Consider the following 17611-nt stretch of genomic DNA (forward strand, 5'->3'; position numbering starts at 1 on the left):
CACTGCCCGCCGATCTAAAACTTCCCGTGGGACAGGACTGGGGAAGGAAGACACACTCCTGATAACAGAATAAAGAGGAACTACAACTATGTGTGAACATGGCAGTGAATTTCCTTTAATCAAAGACAACCACGACAAATCCATAAACTATCAAAAGCTACAGTTTACTAAAAACCATCTGCCTTTAAAAATGTTCAATCATACAATATATACAATACATGCCGCTTTCCTCTCTGGATCTCACGATCCATTTGAGTCCTAAAAGGGGGGAGGGGGAAATAGCTGGTTAACAGTTTATAAATCAAAAGGTGACTTCATATACATAATGCAACCTACAGCTAGCCCTCCTCAGTGCACGGGCCGGGTTCACCCCTCGCACACCTACCTTACGTCCACACTCCCCTCCCTCAGGCTCCCAGAACAAAAGCAGCTCCGTTAACTGAGGCACACGGAAGAGTTTACATTTTAACTCTCAAAATCACAGAATACTTGAGCTAGAAAAAGAGACCTCCCACTTTACGGGCAGGTTTATAGATCTGTCGGTAGGGCAACTGTGGCTGAGTGTGAGCATGTGACTTGCCCGCCATCGTAAAGGGGCAGAGCCAGCGGAGTCCAGGTCTCCGAGGCCCCCACAGCTGCTTGCAGAAGCCAGATCACCACTGAGCCTTGCTTGCCGCAATGCTCTCCTTCACAGAAAGGCAGAATTCCCTCAGCATCGCTCATGGAGAAATGGCCATTTCCTAACTTCATTTTGAGGTGATCCCCCTTTTCTGCTTTGTACCCACAAAGGAAGCAAATCTAACGGGACACTGAACCAAACCGATGGGAGGCTTCCATATTCACGGATGTACCGATGTGTCACGCTAGGGTTAAAAAAGCCCAGCCAGGAACTGACTGCTCTGCCTCTACCGACGGCCCAGCTGAAGATCAGCAAGGCCCCTGGTCCAAAGAGGGGACCAACCACAGGGCCTGCCCGGCCTTTGTCACCAACACAGGGAGCCAATGGGCAGCAAGACCCTCACTTCCCCAGAATGTGCCCAACGGGATGGTCGGACGCCCAGGAGCGTTGGCTAAAGGCCCGGGTTGCCCCCAGGAGCCTTACCTTCAGCTGCCGTCAGCACTCAGGCTCTGCCGGCTCGGGCCGGAGACAATCACGGGCTCCGAGATCTCAAAGGTCCTCACAATCTCCTGCAGAGCAAAGAACAGGTGGGCACCGGGCTTACGAACAAGGTCGAGGTCGAGGTCAAGGTCAAGGCGAGGCAGGACCACCTGTGGGCAATGGGCGGAGCTTTACCTCCCAGTCGCGGTAACTCAAAGCTATAATCCCTTGATTCCTGATTTGGGTGTTTTGGTCAATGCCCTCACTTTCCTCAATATTAACAGGCTCTGTTTGAAAGACAAAAGTTTTCAAAGGTTATTCAATCAGAAGAGGTGAGCTACACAGGAACGGATGAGTAACAGGAAGGAAACCTGTATCGAGATGATTCTAACACTGCCTACTGGTTGGGGCTTATATATCACTGAGTTGTAATGTTGTTATAGCAGCAAGTCACCCGTTTGTTTCCATTAAAAAATGCAGTCGAGTAACACATTCTGCCACTGGGAAACCTTGCATCTCTGCATAGCAACCACAGGGCTGCACCCTGGCGTCTCTACCAGAGTCCTTAACAGGAGCAGCCACTCAACCAACAATGAAGGATCCTCTCAGGGAGAAAATAGAAAGAAAACGACAAAAATAACTGCAATCACCAACTTTCTAACTTAAAATTTGAGGGAAATTATATGATTTCTTGTTCATCTTGACGGCAGCAGATGTTGAACGAAATCAATGATATAGATGAACCCACTGTCTTAAACTACGGCCACGTTCTCAGTATTTTCAGTCGGTTGAGCAAGATACAGCCTTACAAGGGTTTGTTTCCTAAAGTGCAAACTCCCTTACATTTAGTAAAACACATAAACTCTAGTACCAAATAAAGTTTCTCTAAAACCAACTTTTCTGAACATAGGATCACTTACCTATTATTGGCAGTCGGTCTTGGTCAAGTTTTATTCTTGCAAAACCATCCTACAACACAAAAGAATGACTTTAGAAGACTACAATTTAGAGCCCATAACCACTGGATAAAAAAATTACTCAGAAAGTTCTGTATCTCAGACAAGGAAACTGTAACAACAGTGAGGCAAGACCTGAACGTTCCTCTTTCAGTGCCTCCGGGCCGCTCAGCTTTCCTACCGACACGCCTCCGCCCCAGGGGCTCGTGAACTGAACTGTCTGCCTCTAACCGACATATGTATTTTTTGCATACTCACATTTTATTGTGCATAACTCTATCATTTACCATTGACAAAATAGGCCTGATAGCATTTCTGGGAAAACGTTAGTTAATGCAAGATTTTTTGTCTCCGGTTAAGATCACATTCATCTTACGTGTGCTGGAAAGCGATCCCATAAGACAAAGACAGTCTAAGCAACCTCCATAGCAGTTACCTACTTTACAACAATTTCTCGCTTAGAGCTACAAGACTGCTGAAGACCCCTCTATGCCCCTCACTCAACTGCACCCACTGAGACCTCCTCCGTGCCCCTCACAACTGCACCCACTGAGACCTCCTCCGTGCCCCTCACAACTGCACCCACTGAGACCTCCTCCGTGCCCCTCACAACTGCACCCACTGAGACCTCCTCCGTGCCCCTCACAACTGCACCCACTGAGACCTCCTCCATGCCCCTCACTCAACTGCACCCACTGAGACCTCCTCCGTGCCCCTCACTCAACTGCACCCACCGAGACCTCCTCCATGCCCCTCACAACTGCACCCACTGAGACCTCCTCCATGCCCCACTCAACAGCACCCACTGAGACCTCCTCCGTGCCCCTCACTCAACAGCACCCACTGAGACCTCCTCCGTGCCCCACTCAACAGCACCCACTGAGACCTCCTCCGTGCCCCTCACAACTGCACCCACTGAGACCTCCTCCGTGCCCCTCACAACTGCACCCACCGAGACCTCCTCCATGCCCCTCACGCAACTGCACCCACTGAGTGTGGCCACACCCACTTCATCACTCTCTGTAGACACAGGGTGGGCAAAAGCAGACTGCCAGTGTTTATGTGGAAAATACAACAAATAATCATCCAGGGCTCTCACACCGTAAGCCTCCTTCGGCCCACCTCGCACACCTCCTTCGGCCCACCTCGCACACCTCCTTCGGCCCACCTCGCACACCTCCTTCGGCCCACCTCGCACACCTCCTTCGGCCCACCTCGCACAGTACAGTATCAGCTTTTATGGGAGAACGTGATAGACCACCTGGCCCTCCCCTGAGGCCCCTAGACAAGGAGGTTCTTACATAACACGACAGCTATCGAATGTGGGGCGTGTAACATGGACACCACAGGGCTCTCTAAGCCATAGTTCCATGTTCACAGTTTGCCAGTCCTTCCACTAAAATTCTAAACGGAAAGCAAGCACCTAAACTTTGAACTTGTTTTAGCCGTTGTCTCTGCCTCCTGTTTTCGCAGTGGGTCTACATTCACACTGCTCCGTACAAACTCTCTGCCAGCTCCCTCCACCGTTTTTATTATTTATTTTTTAAAAGCTCATAAAAGCAATCAGAGAAATATGTCTTACCCTCACGATGAAGGAGACATGAAAGATGTTTTCCACCGTTCGAGGGAAAGAGTGTGGGTCGACCACAAAGTCAAAGAAGGACATAGGGGTGTCGGCTGCAGAGAGAGGAGGAGAAATTCTTTAGGACGGGGCGTGGCTGCTCACCGCTAAGCCCAACATCCGTGCTGCTGTGGCAGTGTGAACGCATACGACCCTTCGGGGGGCAGTGTGGCAAATCTGTTAAAACCAGGCATGGCCCCTGGGCCCGCCCCCGAAAGCTGTCCTACAAAAATACTGGCATCTGTGGACAGAGGCAGGCCCCGCCTCTTCACTCTCGCCATTTACAGGGAGTGAAAGGCTGTGGAGAACTCACTCGCCTACTGCGGAGGGGCTGGCGGACGTGTCCACGACACAGCCGTGCAGTGGGGATCACGGACAAGAACAAGGGGCCCCGGGCACTGAGAGGAACGTGTCCACACGGACAAGTCATGCTGCAGAAGGATGTGTGCACTGGGATCAGCTTTGAAAACCCCACAAAACATCCTACTATGTGCCTATTCGTAGGACGGGCATAACTCTGAGACCATCTGAGAATCGGCCCAGCACGGTGACAGGCGGCTGCCTCCGGGGGGAGAGCAGAGGCTGGATGGGAACTGTTGACTCATCTCACGTCTATGGCATGTTTTACTGTTTACAGAAAAACACCCTATTGCTTAAAAAGAAAAAAATTGCTTCACCAACATTCTCAGTGGAACCTCTAAAGGGGAGAAGCCTTATTAAATATGCATGCCAAAAGGATCCAAATGACTCAAACATGACGTATCACCGAACATGCCTTTCACGGGGCGGGCGAGAAGGGGTCGATGGGAGGGAAGGGAAACGTATGTAATCCTTTCAACAGTAAAGGTAAAAAAAAGAAAAGAAAATGCCTTTTAAATAAAAACGGCTTCTCGTTGAAACGGACACCTCTAACAGACAGACCGCTCCACCTGGAACTCGGCATCATACTTACGATCTTCTCGGAAGTATGTCTGCAGCAACCCTAAGATCCTTTCTACTTCCTTTTCTGTGGCTTCCTGCTGAGATTCTTCCATTCTTTTCAGCTGAAAATATAAAGTCGTCATCAAGCCGGCTGAGCGTGGCGAACCTCCGGCCCTTCCCCATGCGACTCCTCCAAGCGTCTCTCCCGGGCTAGCGGTGTTTCTCGCCGTCTTAAAACTTACAGAGCTTTTCAGGAACATTCCACATTAATTCTTTACGAGGAGTACCATGACCAAACCAACCACCTTCAGGGTGAACATAAACGGCACGTCGCAAGAGGGCACTTTAGAACAGCGGTCACAACTGGGGTGGCTTGGCCCCTGGGGACACGTGCCAATACGTGGCTGCCATCACTGGGTGGGGAGGAAAGATGCTACTGGCATCCAGTGGGAAGAGGCCAAGGACGCGGCTAAACATCCCAAATGCATCAGACAGACCCTCGGACAAGAACTCTCCGCCCCCACGCGTTGTGGGAGGTTGAGAAACCCTGGCTTAGAACTGACCTGAAGTACTGGCTGCGTTAAGACCAAGACAAATGGTCAATCCAATAAGAGGTTTAGAGCAGCCTTGGGCAAACCACGGCCCGCGGGCCGGATCCGGCTGTTCTATCCGGTTCTCTTGCTCTCCCCTCCGCTCCTTTACTTTGAATTTATATTAGTTCACACAAACACTCCATCCATGCTTTTGTTCCGGCCCTCCGGTCCAGTTTAAGAACCCACTGTGGCCCTCGAGTCAAAAAGTTTGCCCACCCCTGGTTTAGAGACTCAAATAACACGATTATTTAAGTGATTCCGGACCCTAGCGGCCAGAGAAGATGGCCAAACTGCATGTCCACTGTACTCATGGCTATTTCCACGTCCGGGGCTTTTAAAATGCAAGACTGAGGACAGACCTGGACGGGCATCTCCCGCTCCTTCTCCAACGCACAGATCCTCCGGGGACGCTCGGCGCGCGGCTTTGGCACAGGGCACTCTCCTTGGATGGAGCCCAACCTAATGGAAAAGGTGCTCTCAGGTCTTTTTGGTTCATTTCTAAATAAACTCACTCACTGCCAAGAGCGGTCCCCCGGGGCGCTCAGACCGGACCGGCATCAGAGAGGCGGGAGCGCCACCAGACCAGGCCTTGTCGGGCCTGGGACACGTTCCCGCTCTGCTTCGCCCGGGCTCCCTCCTCGCCCTGCACCGTTGGCCCTGAGCAGCAGTCGCTGACCCCGCCTCTGGTCCTGCACGGCTGCCGTCTGGCAGGGACGGGGAAGGATGCGCACGTGGGGAAGGGGATGGCTCCCGTGGGGACGAGCCTTCGGACAGGTGTGCGGGGAGGCCCACCGCGGGACCACAGCACACCGGTCTAGGCTAACTGCTCGAGCAGAGACCCGGGCTTCCTGTCCCCGCCTCCCAAAAGGCCCCCCGCAGGCGGACGCTACAGCCACAGAGGCATCAGGCAGAGGCCAAGCCCCCAAGAAGTCAGACCCCTGGGGCCCCGACACTTGAGCGGCCGAAGGACAGTGCAGGCAGGTGTGTCTCGTGCCCTGTGGGCCCCACGTGGGGACTGGAACACCGCGAGCGGGGAAACCTGGCCCACACGCACGGCTCCGCTGCAGGGGTTCCTGGAGACCCCCAGGTTGGGGCCTGAGGACAAGCCTCGCCCGCTGGGAGGTGGGCGGACACGAGGCCCAGGAAGAGCCACCGCGGCCTGGGGCTGTAGGGGGCTCACCCGGGGGAGCTGGCCGGCTGGTGAATGAAGGGCGACACTGCCCAAGGCCAGCCAGACACCCAGGACCTGACGGAGCCCAGCCTTCAGCAGCAAAACAAAGACCCGGACTCCCTCCCAGAGAAGAGCCCCGGCCTCCGCGCCCGAACAGAGAAAGGGGTCGGCAGGTGCCGGTCCCCACGCAGACCCCCACGGGCCCCTCAGCCTCCCACCTGAGACACCACAGCCTCGAGGTTCTGAGGGGACTCAGGACAGACGCCCAGGCCCCGCCCCTAGAGGAAGAAACCAGGGGGCCCTGGGGAAGGGGCCTCCCGGAACGAGACCCCCCTCTTTGCATCGGTCTCACAAAGAGCCTCGGAGTATGCACACTGTTTCCCCATCGGGCTGAGCAGGGAGTTAAGACAGAAATGGGTGCACACGGTTTCCCCATCGGGCTGGGCAGGGAGTTAAGACAGAAATGGGTGCATTTGGGGAGAGAGAAAAACTTCAGAATCAGAGCCGTATCCCAAACCGAGCTGGGCAGGTCACATGGCAGTGACTCAAACAGCCTTTAAACACGGGACAGGAACCACCCGAGAGGGAACGTGGGACACACGCACTTCACACGTGTTCGTCTCACGGTGCCGAGAGGCATCGTCTCCCTCAGAGGACCTCACAGATGAGACAAAGCGGGCCGGACGCACGGGCTCGAGGTCCCTCACCGCCAGGAGGTCCTGCCCTCAGCCTTTCCTGCCGCAGCTAAACCCCCACCAAGACTTTGGGCTTTCCCACCGGTTTCCAGTCTACGCGACGGCTCCCGATCGGCACCTCGGCAGCATCGAGCAACTTCTGCCCCTAATTCAAACGCAACGTAAGGTCTGTGAGTGGCTGGCCCTCGGGTTTTTAAAAGGGCCTTACAGGAAGTGGAATGTATGGGTTTTATTAAAGGTGTTTTCTGCCGTTTTGCCTGATATTCTCCAGGAGTCGTAGACTATGAACTCCAAGTCCGAGCTGTCGTCGTCACGGACCAGCTCTTCGGCCTCCAGGGGGTTCACGCCCATGTGCGTCAGCTGCAAAACGAAGGGAAAGCCGCTAAGCCACGGCCCCTCCGCCACCGCCCCTCCCAGCGCTGACAGGCGCAGGCACACGTGTGTCCGCATGCACACGCGCCGGCTGCATTTCTGTGACCAAGATCACTTTACGATAAATTCCCCTTTTCAAAGCACCTGCTGGGCGGGAGACAGTCCTCCGTGCGCGAGGGCTGTGGGGAGAAGGCGAGCTGTGTCGACCCAGGGTTCTCGACCCTCCCTGGGGACATCTCTGGGTGTCACAACTGGGTGTGGGGTTCTCCCAGCATCGGGTGGGAGGAGGCCAGGGCTGCTGCTGACATCGTCCCTGGTCCAGGCCCCACAGCAAAGACGGACCCAGCCCCAAATGGCCCCGGGCGGAGGCAGACGGGCACCCGGCTCTGGCCCACGCAGGCTGTGGGCGAGGGTCACACGCCGCTCATTTGTAAAATCCTAGCACGCTGTGCCGGCATAAAAATATGCAATCACGCCCACCAAACACTCCAGACAACAGGGAAGCTGAGCTGCGTTGGGATTCGCGTTTTGGGCTGACCCCTGACCCTGCTCAGCGTGGTCTCAGCACCCAGAGGCCGGGCCCCTGAAACCCTCCTCGGCACCCAGGGCCGGCGGGCACGGGGCGCGTGGCCCAGGGGGAAGCCGCCTTCCTGGGAGAGCTGGCGGCGGGGCGTCTTCTCTCCGACGAGCCCTAGAAAAGGCCACGCGCTATCTTTGCTAGGAGAGCACATGGCTGCCACGTTATACGGTTATAAAGGGTCCAGGGGTTACCAGGCTGAAATGCTACCACCACAGAGACAATCACCAAAAAGTCCTCCGGGGGCTGAACCCTATGGAAGGCAACCAACTCGGAGGAAAGAGGCTGCTCGGAGCAGGTCAGAGGTCAGCCCCTGCATCTCCTCCCTCCCTCACTCCCTCCCTCCCTCCTCCCTCCCCTCTGGCCGCCCACTTGTAGGGCATGTCCCAACTCCCGTCTGGTCATATCCGCCGCCTTTTCCTCACCGTCGATCGCTCTATGCTGGGTGTCCCACTGGGGAAGGTCTTCCCCACGCGGATGTGGGACAGCTGTTAAGTTAGGGTTTTCATGGGACGCTTCCAGACTTCGGGGATTTACTTTGATAGGTTACTTGAAGTCCAGAGCTTTATCCCCATAAATACAAGTAATTTTTAAAAAGATGACCCAACATCAGGTCACTTTACTGGGCGGTACGTGAGTGTGCCTTTTAAAAAACACACTAACTTCAAAATAAAAAGGTTTTTTAAAAACAGAGAAAAATGTAAGATTTGAAACTTAAGGATTTCAAATTTTTAAAAAATTCTAAGGTTTTAAGAATAACGAACACCTCATACCTTTACAAATAATGAATTTATCTGGTCAGATCTCCTGGTCCTAAATCACATAGTAACATGTGACAAACATCCCGCCGGAAGGTCACTGTCTCAGCAGAGACGCTGGGCAGAGGTGAGCACAGAGCAGGATAAAAAAAGAACAGGAGACAGAAGGTCTCGCTGTGCTTGCTGGGGCAGATCCGTCACGGAGAGGTTCCACCATTTCAGGTAACAACCACCACTCAAACTCATTAGGAGGCAAAGCAAAATAAATAAAACAACAGGAAAAAAAAAAGAACCCCACCAAAAACAAACAAAAAAATCCCCATCCTATTCATATGGTTCTGAAATATCATATTCTCAGACTGACTAACACCCGCCCACCAGCCCTGACCGGTCGCTGGCGAGCCTGCCCCCCCCCACCTCCCCCTGCAGTCCTGGGCAAAGGTCCCCGTCACCAAGAATAAACTGGAAACTTAACGAGCTGACCGGGGACGGAGGGAACAGCCCGGAGCCGCAGAAGCTGCGATTCCCAGCTGCCCTGAGCTCCGACCCAGCGCCCAGCCCAGCTCTGCTGTCAGTCTCACGTGGTGAGGTCTCTTGCAAGAACTCTGGGGCCCCCAGGAACGAACAGTGAAGTGACAGTATTTGCATATGGACATAAGCAGAGCAGACACCTGGGTGACAACACTTTTCTTAAAGGTTCTGTCGCTCTGAACTTACGAGAGTCTCCACGTATCTTAACATGTCAAACGAGTTCAGATCGGAACGCAGCTGCTTGGCCTTCTCTTTGCCCAGATCTGAAGCCAGAACGAGAAAGTGGGCATCCAGGACGGCTTCCCTGGCTCGGGACACTGTTCAGGAGAGAGACAGGCGTTAGTTACACCGTCCGCCCGCGGTCCCTGCACTGCCCGCCAGCACGCGGCCCTTCCCAGCCGACCACCCACCCACCCATCTCGCTGGAAACGCTGGCTCCGCGCCCCGCTCTCCACACTCTGGAAGCAAAGCCCACCAGTCTCCCCAACAGCCAGCCGCCTCCGCTTCCACTCCTGGGAACCGAACCACCACCTTTCGGAACCGCGGTCTAACGAAGCCTGCTTCACAGAGGGCTTTCCCTCGACTCCAACAACCCAGCCCCGCCACTGTCGTCACGTGGGCAGGGGCAGGTCAGACTGCACGCCCACTGCGCGCTGACTGGGCCCACTGTGCGCTGACTGGACCCACTGCGCGCTGACTGGGCCCACTGCGCGCTGACTGGGCCCACTGTGCGCTGACTGGGCCCACTGCGCGCTGACTGGGCCCACTGCGCGCTGACTGGCGGTCCGTAGCGGTCAAGGAGCCTGAGCTGAAACAGGATGAGGGCCGGGCATCTCAGGGCCACCCTGCAGGTGGCAAGCAGTGACCTCTCAGCACGGACGATCCGAAAAGATCGGACAGAGGACATGGGATTAAAGATAAGCTACTGCATGCCGGCCGTGTGGGCCAGGGGTTGAGAGTCCACCTGTGAACCAGGAGGCCAGGGTTCGATTCCAGGTCAGGACACATGCCTGGGTTTCAGCTCCATCCCCAGTAGGGCGTGTGCAAGAGGCAGCTGATCCATGATTCTCTCTCGTCATTGATGTTTCTCTCTCTCTCTTTCTCCCTTCCTCTCTGAAATCAATAAAAAATACATCTTTTAAAATATATAAGCTACAGTGAGAAATTTAAATAGACGGAGACAAGAGGGGAATGGGAGGAGACTGAGGAGGAAGCTTGGGGCGAGGAGGGGAGTGGCCACTGAGGGCAGCGGGGCTGAGGGCTGGGTTCTGGGCCCCAAGGGACAGGGTGTGGAAAGAGGCTCTGGGAACACGCGAAGGCCGAGCGGAAAGGAAGCCCCGGGAGATGCCCACGGCCACGTTCACAGCAGAACTGCCGCCCTGGCTGGCGCCCAGGCCCTGCCACCGGAATCACCGCGTTCCTGGACGCTCCCCGGGATGGGGACCGGGCCGACCCCGCTTCCAGAGACTGGTTCGGGGAACGGTTTGATGTCAACACGTGGGCTCTGATAGAAAAGGAACTGAGCCAGTCCCCAAGCACCTGACAAGGAAGAGTGGCCGCAGGGAAAGCGAGGGGCCGGGGCAGGAAAGACGCGCTAGGAGGAAATAAAGAAGAAACCACCTCCATTGAACAGGGTGTTGGCCTCCTCCAGGACCTCGGTCAGCCTGTCGCTGGCGTTCAGGATGTCCTCCCGGTTTTCTGTGTCAAAAACACACACACTGGGCAGTGGGCCGGCCATCCCGCACCCAGCCGGCCAGACGCGCCCGCCCCGCCCCACGCCTCCGCGCCTGCCTCCTTGGAACCAAAAAGGCGCCTTGGAGAGGGCCGTGTGCCCCAGGCGACGGGGACTCAAGGGAGCGGCTCCCTCCACCCCGCCCGCAGGCTGGCGCCCGCACGGGGCGGTCCTCGAACTCGGCGAATCCCGGAGCCCGCGGGCCACACGCCGCGCAGGGGACCCGCGCAGGTGACAGTTCTCCCGGGCTGCCCCCCCGCCCCCGGCCGTCGGGCTCGGCCTCCGCGGTGCCGTCCCGCCGGGGGACCCGCCCCTGCAAGGTCGTGCGGCCCGAGGCACACGAGGGATGCGGGGGGCCCTTGGGGAGCCGCCCGAGGCGCCGCCGAGCAGCCGCCCCGCCTGCACGCCGCGCTCCGTACCCCGTGCCCCCGACCCGACCCCCGTGCCCCGCCCCGCCTTACGCTGCACCGAGTTGATGAGCGCCCGGTACTGGTGGCGGATCTGGCGGCACAGGCCGTGGTCCGTCTCCGCCTCCAGGCTCGCGGGGTCCAGCAGCTCGTCCCCCGAGTCCGACGGCTCCCCGTCCTCCAGGCTCGGGCGCTCGGGGGCCTCCCTGCGCGCGGGCGCGGCGCCGCGGCGGGACCCCAGCGGGGAACGGGACCGGGAGCGGGAGCGGGGGCGCCCCCGGTGCGGCTCGCGGGCCCGTCCCCGGCCCTCCGGCCGCCGCCCGCTGCTGTCCCCCGACATCGCCGCGCCGCCACCTCGGGCGGAAGTTCGCGCCAGAAACTGAAACCCTGAGCCGCGAGCGCGCTCCCCGCGGGTCGGCCGGGGGCGCTGGCGACAGCGCCGCCCGTGGCCGGAGGCCGGCACTGCAGCGGCCGGAGCGGCGCGCACGGTCAGAGCGCCCCTCGAGGCAACTCAGGGGACCACAGGGGCCGCGAGCCCCCTGCTCAGACCTCTGTGGACTGAGACCCACGCACGGGCGCTGATCCCCGCGCCCACCCGACCAGGCTTCCGGGGTCCGTGGCGCCCCAGCACCCGGCCACGGCCTGGCACGTCCTGGGCACGCAGAGCCCCTTCTACCTGCGTGTCTGCACCTTGCAGTGTACGTTTGTGATTGACTCTCAAGCTACAACATTCAAAAATACGTGGCACAGGTGGGATTACATGCAGTATAGTTTCAAAGACAAATGTGTAAATTCTATTCCATGCATTTTGGCTTTTACTGCAAATGTCGTTTTCCCAAAGTTCTCTTTGGGGCCAAGAACACATGTTCTCACAGGAGCAACATGACCCCACAGGCCTGCAAAAACTTCAGTGTCTGCATCATGCCTGCTATTCATTGCAGCGTGGCACCGAGACCCCACTCTCCCCTGCTCCCCTGGTCTCAGGAAGGTTTCCTCTGTCCCCTGCTCCGCTGGACAGACAGATGGTAGATACGACATGAGTTCCTACCCACACCTCCACTTGCAAGCCAGCACCTCTGGGCTTTGTCTCGCTTCCCCTCGCTCCATCTTTAAATTCCCCCCTCAACAGTGAGAACCCTGGTCACCATGATTGTGACTATACCTACCCACTTCCCCATCCCTTTTAAAAAATATGTTTTTACTGATTTCAGAGATGAAGGGAGAGTGAGACGGAAACATCCATAAGGACAGAATCATCGATTGGTTGCCTCCTGCATGCCCCACATTGGAGGAGCAAGCTGCGGGGAGTCCCAGAGCCACATGGCCCGCACTTCCCACCCGGCAGCCTGCCTGGTGGGCCCGCTGCCCTGTCACTGCCCAGGAGCCCCCGGGGGAGCGGGAGCCAGGGCCGAGGCGCAGACACGGGGAAGGATCTCCCTGTGAGCCCTGCCGGGGGCTTCCCTGGGGTTCAGGCCGCTCTGCCGTCCAGCACTGGCCTCCCGTCCTGCTCCCTCCCGCCACGGGGCTCAGGACATTCGGAAGGGACAACTTGGTTTTATGAGGTCCCTAGACGCTGACAAGGATCGGTCTGTGTTCCCTTGAAGCCCTTCTGGTTTTGTAGCCCTTCATCTCCCCCTCCTCCTCCCCTTCCCCCTCCCCCTCCTCCCCCCCTCCCCCTCCTCCTCCCCCTCCTCCCCCTCCCCCTCCTCCCTCTCCCCCTCCCCCTCCCCCTCCTCCCCCTCCCCCTCCTCCTCAGAAAGCTGCTTTCCTTTGAAAAGTGGCCTGTCCTCCCCAACCTGTAGAACTGTCCCAAGTCAATGAAGTGGCAGCCGAAGGCGGTGGAAACTGGCTTTGGATCTGCAACAAACCTAGAGCCAGAGGAGCGGCCAGGGGCCACTGGGAACCTGCCCACGCCGCCCCTGCCCTCCTCCCTCGGGCAGAGCCTTCTGGAAAGCCGCCGCCAGGCCAGGCCGGGGTCAGATTGCTGGCGGCCGCTGCCTCCCAGGCCGGAGTCCCAGCCATAAGCCCGTGCACATTTATAGCAACTTGCATGTGATCCCGGGCAGACGACGGGCCAGGGCAGCCTGGAGCGCGGCATCAGGGAGAGCCTTCCCGGCCCCTCCTGCCGGGCGGGCACCCGGTAAGTCAGACGCGGAGCCATGGCCTCTTCCTCCAGCGGCGTGCGGCCTGGCACGGGTTTGGCTGCTGAGATTGGAGGGTCCATGCATCTTTTTCTTTCTTTTTCGTTATGAAGGGAAATGAAAAGCTTCCTAGCCTCCTCCCTCCCCCTTCAGGCCGTCTTCTGAGCACACGGACTGAATCCTCTTTCCACCAGGCAGGCCGCGGCCCCATTGACCTAGACCCGGCTGTCACTTGTAGGACAAGGCCAGCCGTGTCCCTGGCCCCCCAGGGCCTGCACTTCAAGTCCTGGGATCCGTGGAAGGTGATCTGAGAGGGCCCCTGGGCCCTGGCCCGCCGGGAGTCTGTGGGGAATGGTTATTTTTAGCCTCCTGCTGGTGTCGGCTCTGAGGGTCACATAAGCGTGTCCCCGGCTGATTCGGACGCTGCGGCTGCCAAGGGGCGCTGCCCTGGGATCTCACAAACCTGGGGGTTCCTGAGCCGGACGGGGGGTGGGTTATAACAGAGCCGCCTCGCAGCGAAGTGGGGCCGGTCCTGACCTCTGGGAGAATCCTGCAGCCGGTCCCGTGACACACGGTGGAGTGTGTGTGTGTGTGTGTGTGTGTGTGTGTGTGTCCGGTTTGACGCGTGCGCCACCAAACAGAAATGCAGACGGGAAGCCTTTTCGTTTCCTTCGTTAGTCTCACCCGAGGATATTTTTCCCAGTGATGTTTAGAGAGTGGAGAGGGGAGGGGAGAGAGAGAGAGAGAAGCATCAATGGGAGAGAGACATATCCAAGGGTTGCCTCCCGCACTTGCTCCCACGGGGCCCGAACAAACCTGTCACCCAGGTACGTGCCCTGGACTGGGAATTGAACCCGCGACCCACGGGTGCTCGGGCCCACGCTCTGCCACTGAGCCACCCGGCCAGGGCCAGCTTGGAATTTTGGAATTCCCCCTCCAGGTGCCGCCCTCAGTCTCATGAGTGACACCTGCGTAGACTGAACCAGGGCCACCACCCAGCTGAGCCGGTTGAGCGTGTGGCCACGTAGAGCCGGCCTGCTGCACGTTGGCCATTTGGTAAGGCCACGCATGAAGCTATACGTGTCCGATGGCCCTGGCAGGAAAGAGGCCCCATCCCCGGCTCATAAGAAAGAGAAACGCGCCCTGGCCGGTGTGGCTCAGTGGTTGAGCGTCGACCTAGGAGCCAGGAGGTCACGGTCTGATTCCCTGTCAGGGCACAGGCCCGGGTTGTGGGCTGGATCCCCAGTGGGGGGCGGTGCAGGAGACAGCCGATCCGTGATCCTCTCTCATCCTTGATGTTTCTCCCTCCCTCTCCCTTCCTCTCTGACATCAATTAAAAAACAACAACAACAACAAAGAATGAGCGTTTTCAGAGGAAGGACAAAGGCAGGTCCCCAAACGCCACTGGCCCAGGGGTGTGACTTCTCGGGTGGGACGCTGGGTGCAATGACAGTGCACTGCTGGCCCGCGAGGGGGTTGCCTAATAAGCCCCTGGCGTGGGGGGAGGGGCAGCACTGGGTGGTAGATCGGATGGGATGGGCATGGGGATGGGGATGGGGATGGGATGGGATGGGATGGGGATGGGGATGGGATGGGATGGGATGGGATGGGATGGGATGGGATGGGGATGGGATGGGATGGGGATGGGGATGGGATGGGATGGGGATGGGATGGGATGGGAATGGGGATGGGATGGGGATGGGGATGGGGATGGGGATGGGATGGGGATGGGGATGGGATAGGATGGGATGGGGATGGGAATGGGATGGGAATGGGGATGGGGATGGGGATGGGGATGGGATGGGATGGGCATGGGGATGGGGATGGGATGGGATGGGCATGGGGATGGGGATGGGATGGGATGGGGATGGGATAGGATGGGATGGGGATGGGGATGGGGATGGGATGGGGATGGGGATGGGATGGGGATGGGATGGGGATGGGGATGGGATGGGGATGGGATGGGGATGGGATGGGGATGGGGATGGGATGGGGATGGGGATGGGATGGGGATGGGATGGGGATGGGATGGGGATGGGATGGGGATGGGATGGGGATGGGATGGGATGGGATGGGGATGGGATGGGATGGGATGGGGATGGGGATGGGATGGGGATGGGATGGGGATGGGGATGGGATGGGGATGGGATGGGGATGGGGATGGGATGGGAATGGGGATGGGATAGGATGGGATAGGGATGGGGATGGGATGGGGATGGGGATGGGATGGGGATGGGGATGGGATGGGGATGGGGATGGGATAGGATGGGATAGGGATGGGGATGGGATGGGGATGGGATGGGATGGGGATGGGGATGGGATGGAGATGGGAATGGGGATGGGATGGGATGGGCATGGGGATGGGGATGGGGATGGGGATGGGATGGGGATGGGATGGGATGGGGATGGGGATGGGATGGGATGGGGATGGGGATGGGATGGGATGGGGATGGGATAGGATGGGATGGGGATGGGGATGGGATGGGATGGGATGGGGATGGGATGGGGATGGGATGGGGATGGGATGGGGATGGGATGGGGATGGGATGGGGATGGGATAGGATGGGATGGGGATGGGGATGGGATGGGATGGGGATGGGGATGGGATGGAGATGGGAATGGGGATGGGATGGGATGGGCATGGGGATGGGGATGGGGATGGGGATGGGATGGGGATGGGATGGGATGGGGATGGGGATGGGATGGGATGGGGATGGGGATGGGATGGGATGGGGATGGGGATGGGATGGGATGGGAATGGGGATGGGATGGGGAGCTGGGCCAAGCACAGGAAACCCAGCTTACCCTGATGCCGACCCTGGTCCAAGGCCCTGTCCGGCACGGAGACCACAGCCCGGTGGGCTTGTCCATCGCACCACAGGAGGCCCCGCTCTCGGCCTACAGACCAGCCAGGGGCGAGCCTCTGAGCCACCGGACAACTCAGGGTCCTGTCCTGGTCCCCTCAGCTGAGACGGTGTGCAGGCTGTGTGTTCACGGTCCCGCCTGCTGCCCGTGCGTGTGCGTGCTCCAGCCGTGGGCAGTGCTGTGGACGGCCAGGGCGTCACAGATGTTGTCAGGGGGGGTTGCCCTTGGCTGGCTGGGGAGGCGCTGTGAGGAGGGAGCCCCCGAGGGTGTGACTAAGGGGAACCCGCTCCAGGCCGCAGTCAGGGGCAGCCCACAGAGCCCACGGCGGGGTCGGTGCCAGCGAGTCAGAGAGAGATCGGACCCAGCGAGCGGTCGAATACAGCGCGGGGATGGGGAAGCTGGCGTGCTCAGGGGCCTGGGACACCCAAGGAAGGTCCGGGTCCCCCCAGAGCCTGCGCCTCGGGTGGGAGCTGCCTGGGAGGCTCATCCGACCCCGCCATGCGGGACGGTGGTCACCAGTCTCCCCCTCGGGCCGCGCGCTGCGTGTGGAAGGACCGCGGAGGGATGGTGTGGGTGAAGCTGGCTGGTCGTTTCGAGGGGGCCCCGTCTTTCATTCCGAGGGGACGTGATTTTGTGGGTGACTGTGAGGTTAAGGACCGTGGTTCTGTGTTGCCCTGGTCGGCGGCTCAGTTGGCTAAGCTTCATCCCTTGACGGGTTTGATTCCCGGTCAGGGCGCCTACCTAGGTTGTGGGTTCGATCTCCCGCTGGGGCACGTCTGGGGGGCAACCGATGGATGTTTTCCTCGCTCGCTTTTCCTCTCTCTAAAGTCAACAAAAACACATCCTCGGGTGCGGATTGAAACGAAAACAAGACCAGACAGGATTCTGTGTTTACTGGCGGTCGGTCCCGCAGTCCCCGCTGGGACTGCGCCTCCTCTGGTTCACGCTGGGACCCGTCAGCGCTATTTGCGTCTCCTGTTTCATAGCAAAGCGATGAGACACCAGCCCTGGGAGGCAGGGCAGTCACAAGATCACCGCCTGCGCCCGTTCCGGGAAGAGCATTTGGCGACAGGGCTGGCCCTGCCCGGCAGGCAGTTCACCTCTGGCATTTGCTGGGTGAGCGTCCTGGCCACCAGCACCGGCTCCCGCCCCTGCCTGTCCATGCCGCTCGC

The 17611-nt window shown here is 58.6% G+C and overlaps 1 protein-coding gene across 3 annotated transcripts; it reads right to left on the reverse strand.

Moving 5' to 3' along the window:
• Positions 1 to 87: 87 nt before the first annotated feature.
• On the reverse strand, positions 88 to 11816 carry NSMCE4A (NSE4 homolog A, SMC5-SMC6 complex component). Of its 3 annotated transcripts, none has more exons than XM_080641987.1 (11): positions 11488 to 11816; positions 10915 to 10992; positions 9481 to 9611; positions 7265 to 7416; positions 5550 to 5649; positions 4629 to 4719; positions 3638 to 3732; positions 2020 to 2068; positions 1295 to 1386; positions 1103 to 1188; positions 88 to 258 (listed from the first exon to the last, which is right to left on the reverse strand). In XM_080641987.1, exons 1-10 carry the CDS (start codon positions 11771 to 11773, stop codon positions 1105 to 1107), a joined length of 1158 nt encoding a protein of 385 aa, XP_080498113.1. In that variant the 5' UTR covers positions 11774 to 11816; the 3' UTR covers positions 88 to 258; positions 1103 to 1104. The 3 variants fall into 3 exon arrangements, 2 of the variants coding, with proteins under 2 accessions (XP_080498113.1, XP_080498112.1); XM_080641986.1 differs by having other exon boundaries at positions 10912 to 10992; positions 11488 to 11807; XR_013959047.1 differs by lacking the exon at positions 1295 to 1386 and having other exon boundaries at positions 1103 to 1269; positions 10912 to 10992; positions 11488 to 11807.
• Positions 11817 to 17611: the final 5795 nt, after the last annotated feature.

Source organism: Plecotus auritus (genome assembly GCF_963455305.1).
Source record: "Plecotus auritus genome assembly, chromosome: 9".
Classification (NCBI taxonomy): domain Eukaryota; kingdom Metazoa; phylum Chordata; class Mammalia; order Chiroptera; family Vespertilionidae; genus Plecotus; species Plecotus auritus.